Raw genomic sequence first — 3,996 nt, forward strand, 5'->3', positions numbered from 1 at the left:
TTAGACTCCGGTGGGGCTGGCATCGCGCACTTACCTCATCATTGATATATTTACACATCCAAAGAAGAAAAATTTAAAAAGCCGACAGAACCCCCAAATAACCCAAACTGTTTTCACAGCAACTGCGTCTTAATTCTGTTATATTCTTATGTACCCAAATAACCAGATCACTTTGTGCTTAGAGAAGGGAAGATGAGTCGGTGGGGTAGTTTCTATTTTAAAATAATAACTAAAATGCACCCGCCCCTGAAATCAGCAGTTTTGGGTTATTCCAATCCACAAGTGGCTCTACTCTGAATGTCTATAAACTTGCTCATACTGTTGAAGAAGGAACATCCACAGATTTATTAGAAAACCATATTCTCCCAAATCAACGAGAGACGGGGAGGAGCGCCACAGTTCTTAGAGGGTGTGGATTGACCCAGATATTGAGCTTGGATATGACCATAAGCGCTTCTGATACCGAATGCCGGCTTCCAACTAACTTGTGTTCCCTGGCCTTGGGCCAGGGGCGACCCTGGAGGGCGCGGTCGGGCGGTTGCTTCTGCAGTGCGGCTACCCGGCTACCCGGAGTCTCCCACAGGCCAAGAAAGGAGGAAGGGGAGTAAGTCCCCAACGTGTCCCCCTCCCACAACACCCCCTCCCCCACCAAGTGCTGCCCAGGCCGAGTCTGGAAGTCAGGCCATGCTCTCAGGGAAACACGTTTTTAGAATCTTTTCCGGAGGTGGGGATCGGGGGTCGGATGAGTTCTAGTGAGGAATGCACACAGCGGTACCTTTTCATAAAACGGTGTCTACTGGACCAGCGCAGGTTAAAGCCAGAGAGGGTTCGATCAGGTCCCGGAGCGAACATCCCCTCACTCCTCACTGCTCTGTGCGCGACCCCATTGCTTGGGTTCGCAGATGCTGGAGTCCCCACCATCCCCCACCCCCAGTCCGTGGTCCTGCGCCCCTCCTCGCGACAGAGCTCCCGAGCCCAGCGCAGGCCAGTCCTCGCTTCCCCGCAGCCCCGGGCTCCCCTGTCGCCAGAACGCGCCGGCGCAGGTCGGCTCACTTGGCGTCGGAGGTGAGGCGCGGCAGGCTGCCTGCGCCCATGGCCGACACGTGGTGGTGCGGCGGCGGCACCTGGCACATGCTGCAGGGGCAGGGCATGCCGCCCCAGTGCTGGAAACCCCCGCTGCCCCCACTGCCGCCACCCCCGCCCCCCAGCGGGGCGGCCGCAGCAGCAGACGGAGACTTGAGTAGGCCGTGCGGTGGACGGATGGAGCCGACCGACGGCAGCCCCGAACCGGGCAGAGAGGCGCTGGACACCGCCGCAGCGGCAGCGGCTGCAGCAGCCGCTGCGGCGGCGGGCGGCAGGATGGGGTGGTGCACCGCGGGGTGATGGGCTGCGTGCGCTGCTGCTGCCGGGTGCGCGGTGGCTGCGGGCAGGGGCGCGGAGTGCGCCAGGCCCCCACAGGCCGACGGGTGGAAGCCAGCGTGGTGGCCCCCGTAGATCTCGCTCACCAGTCGCTTCATCTCCTCCAGCGAGTTGGTGAGCATGAGGATGTAGTTGCGCGCCAGGAGCAGCGTGGCGATCTTGGAAAGCTTGCGCACCGAAGGGCCGTGCGCGTACGGCATGACCTCGCGCAGGCCGTCCATGGCGATGTTGAGGTCGTGCATGCGCTTGCGCTCGCGGCTGTTGATCTTGAGACGCAGCTGCTGCAGCTCTGGCTCTGTCATTTGCTTCTTGTCCTTCTTGGTGGACGACGCGGCCGCCGACGACGTGGACGACGAGGTGCTGGACGAGGATGACTTGAAGCCACTGCCTCCTAGCTTGTCACCAGGATGCGCGCCCGCAGAGCCCATAGCGCTGCGCAGCTCAGCGCTCAGCTCCGGCGGGCAGTCGCTCGGGGTGGACGAGGACACTGTGCCCCCAGTGAAGGCGCTGCCGCTACTGCCCTTACTCCGGGCCGGCAGAAAAAGGTCATCGGGCTCTGGCGACGACGGGCGGCTGGACACCAGGCTGGCGTCCGAGTCCATGGCCCCGGGGGAGGATAGTCGTCGCAGCTTTCGCAGGGTCCTCCTTCCCTAGGACCCGAAACTTCCAGGAGAGGAGGAGAAAAGAGAGAGAATGAGAGAGAGAGAGAGAGAGAGAGAGAGAGAGAGAGAGAGAGAGAGAGAGAGTGAGTCAGTGAGTGAGACAGAAAAGCTGCTCCCGCCTGCGCCGCAGTACCGCAGCGCGGGGTCCCGGCACAGGTGGCCTGTGGTTCCTCGTCCCCCTTGCTACTATCTCTAGCTCTCCTTATAATTAAGCTCTCTTTATCTCCCCTCCGCTCTCATGCAACAGGTTATTTCAGGGAGCGTTGGTGACCCTCGGGGTGCGGGTGGCATTCTAGAGGCTTCGTGTTTTCAGTTAGGAGTGGGAAAGCTGAGTCTCCCGGGCTGGAATAAACGAGTGGGAAGTGAGGGCCTTTCTTTGGGGACGGTGGAGATCTAAATAGAGAACTAATGATTTTGTTCCCCAGACGGGTTCACCTTATCTCCATCGACACCACGCAGCAAACACACGCACACGCACAAGCACCCAGCGCCGGCGCGGGGCCCAGAGTCCATGTGCTGCGTCTGGAGACTACGGGGAGCTCACCAGCTGACTTGGGCTTGGGCAGAAAGAGCTGTTGTCGCTCCGACTTCTCGCTTTTGACGAGGGGCATGCAGCGGTGAGTGGGGATAGGACAGAACAGCAAAGTCGCTCTGGAGAAATGGCTCGCAGAGGAGGGATACAGACCCCCTGTATCGGAGCATTCTGGGTCACAGCGGAGTTGAGAAGCGTCTGTCCTTGGAATCTAGACTGGGGCTGCTGAGGGGCGGGGACACTTACTGTGGATGCGATTTGAGGAGCTCGTTCCGAAAAGCCTCAGCGGAGAACCTGGCACCGGGCACTGGTGTCGCGTAGGTCTATAATAAGCATCCGCACCTTTTGGGGCTCGGCCGGTTTTTATAGCCCGGTGGCAGCGGAGACGGCGGCAGCGGTGGCCGGGGCGGGGGCGGGGAACAATGTGCGTGTCCTGGAGGGGCTGCCGCGCCAATGAGCTGGGCCCGCCGGGGGGCTGGGAAGCTGATGTCATCCGGGCTAATTCCGCTCAATGAAACTCGCCAGGCCGGGCACACGCCTCCTCCCCGCGCACAACCAATGGGCGCCCGTGGCCGGGAGATTCTTAGGGAGGGACTAGAGGAGGGACCCGAAGAGGCGAGGGGGAGGAGAGGGGCGGGCTCAAGGGGGATGGAGAGGGCTGAGCGCGCTTGGGACCGGGGGAGAAAGGGAACGTAGTCAAATTTCTGTAAAAAATACAGCCACCACACAGTAAGGTTGGGGGACGGGATGATTTGGGGACCCTGCAGAGTCTAACAAACTAACGTGATGCCCCACGCAGCCGCACCTTTTGGGATGCGCGTGGAAAACCCTGGCGACCCAGGATCCAGGGCTGGGGTCTCCTCCCTAGCTCTTCCTCTCTCTGGTTTCCCGCCGCCTGTTCCCATCTCACTGGCTCCATCAACACGTGGGCATTTGGCGCCCCAAATGTAAACGATGCCCAGGCACAAAGTCCCCACTTTCTTGGTGCTCTCCTCGTGCGTCTAGGAGGTGGCTGTGACTGCAGCTCCGCGGGCAGCCGGTAGCGCCCCCAGCTGGGGGCAGGGCCTTGAGGGGCAGAGGGCGGGCAAGGAGGGAGGGGACGGACTTCAGAAGAGTGTTTTGAAAGAATTCACAACTCTCCTTAGGTTGAGGATGGTGTGGGTACAGGGACCAGTTATTTCTGCACGGTAGCCGCGCTAGCACCAGGGCAGAGTCGTGCCTGTAGTTAAACACCCCTCCATTTGTTAGCAGGGGAGCCGGATGATAGTATTTTCAGTGTCGTCTTTGTGATCGCCACACGTCTTAGGGTAGGGGCAAGGCTGGCATCTGTAGTCCGAGCAGGGCTACGCTGTAAAAGGTTAGCAAAGAGCCTTCTGCCCCAGT

The 3,996-nt window shown here is 60.4% G+C and overlaps 1 protein-coding gene across 1 annotated transcript; it reads right to left on the bottom strand.

Annotated features, from left to right (window-relative positions):
* Positions 1 to 447: 447 nt before the first annotated feature.
* Positions 448 to 3,019, bottom strand: OLIG2 (oligodendrocyte transcription factor 2). The gene is made up of 2 exons (XM_007964707.3): positions 2,860 to 3,019; positions 448 to 2,082 (listed from the first exon to the last, which is right to left on the bottom strand). The coding sequence occupies exon 2, from the start codon at positions 2,019 to 2,021 to the stop codon at positions 1,050 to 1,052; it is 972 nt and encodes a 323-aa protein (XP_007962898.1). The 5' UTR covers positions 2,022 to 2,082; positions 2,860 to 3,019; the 3' UTR covers positions 448 to 1,049.
* Positions 3,020 to 3,996: the final 977 nt, after the last annotated feature.

Source organism: Chlorocebus sabaeus, chromosome 2 (genome assembly GCF_047675955.1).
Source record: "Chlorocebus sabaeus isolate Y175 chromosome 2, mChlSab1.0.hap1, whole genome shotgun sequence".
In the NCBI taxonomy this organism is placed as follows: Eukaryota; Metazoa; Chordata; class Mammalia; order Primates; family Cercopithecidae; genus Chlorocebus; species Chlorocebus sabaeus.

What these genes read in the sequence shown, in the direction of transcription:
- OLIG2 (XM_007964707.3), bottom strand. Translation starts at nt 2,021, where the DNA reads ATGGACTCGGACGCCAGCCTGGTGTCCAGCCGCCCGTCGTCGCCAGAG.